The following is a 1014-nucleotide window of genomic DNA, read 5'->3' on the forward strand; positions in this document are numbered from 1 at the left end:
TTTGGTACATAGAGGCACAGAAGGTCTCTAGAGGTATCCATACGCAAGAGACGTGTCAAAATGCCTCCCAGATCATTATGAACCCCCCACCTTCTGGAATCCGAACGGCCGCAACGGTTCCCATTCCAGAATTAAGCACGACACTTGATATACTGAGATATGACATAGCTTACTGGAGATTCATAATGTAATTATCATTTTTCTTTCATTTTCTCATAAATGTAAAAGTGGATAAAATGTCTAGTTTCAACCTCTATAATACTGCAAATGAGACATTTTCTTAATCTTTCTTATAAATGTGCTCATCAGGATGTTACTTATGATAATCCTTTTTGTTAGATATAAACATTTATTTCACTGATTCAGAGAATCCGTTGTAAGTACAGTGATGTTACTAACAGTTTATATGTTATAAATGATATATGAGCATATGTCTTAGAATCATATGGCTAACAAAATCAGTTAATTTGCATATACTCGTTCCCTTATTTCGCGTTAAATTTACACTGGAAAAAAACATAAAATCTTTGACTAAAATTATGAAACAAAAACAACTTAAGACTTGTTATTGAACATTTGTTCCTCAGCCTACTTAGAAAATGTGAAACTGAAGTGATTTTCAATCAATCAAAACACGAAGAAAAAAAGAAACTGCGAGAGAGGCTATGAACTTCGATCCATTAATTTTTCTAGCAGATCTCAGACGAAGCTAATTACAGAAATCGATTTCGAAAGTAAAAATAATATGTATCATTCGAATGGTATCCCGAGAGAAATCTGCTTCATTTAGGGCCCTCTTCTCCTGCGGCAAGGCCTTCGCCCCCCGGATTCTCACCAGGGAACGCGTCGGCCGTCCCTCGCGGGGGCCACCGTGGAGGAGGCTTCGTCAGATCGACCTCGGGTGGAATGGCCGCCTGGAGCGCAAGGGCGGAGATTTCGGTGTTCCATCCTGGCGGGGGAGGAGGCGGTGGCAGCGGAAAAGGGAGCGAAGCCGAATCTCGAGGGCAGGGGCTG

At 41.0% G+C, this 1014-nt stretch overlaps 1 protein-coding gene across 1 annotated transcript in view; it reads right to left on the reverse strand.

Moving 5' to 3' along the window:
• Positions 1-329: 329 nt before the first annotated feature.
• The window catches only part of LOC119593486 (zyxin-like), a gene marked incomplete in the record, with an annotated part of 5744 nt that continues 5059 nt past the window's right edge, over positions 330-1014 (reverse strand). Inside the window, 1 exon segment of the mRNA XM_037942425.1 lies at positions 330-1013. Within this exon segment, the coding sequence (XP_037798353.1) occupies positions 783-1013 (231 nt within the window).

This window comes from Penaeus monodon, chromosome 32 (assembly GCF_015228065.2).
Source record: "Penaeus monodon isolate SGIC_2016 chromosome 32, NSTDA_Pmon_1, whole genome shotgun sequence".
NCBI classification, from domain to species: domain Eukaryota; kingdom Metazoa; phylum Arthropoda; class Malacostraca; order Decapoda; family Penaeidae; genus Penaeus; species Penaeus monodon.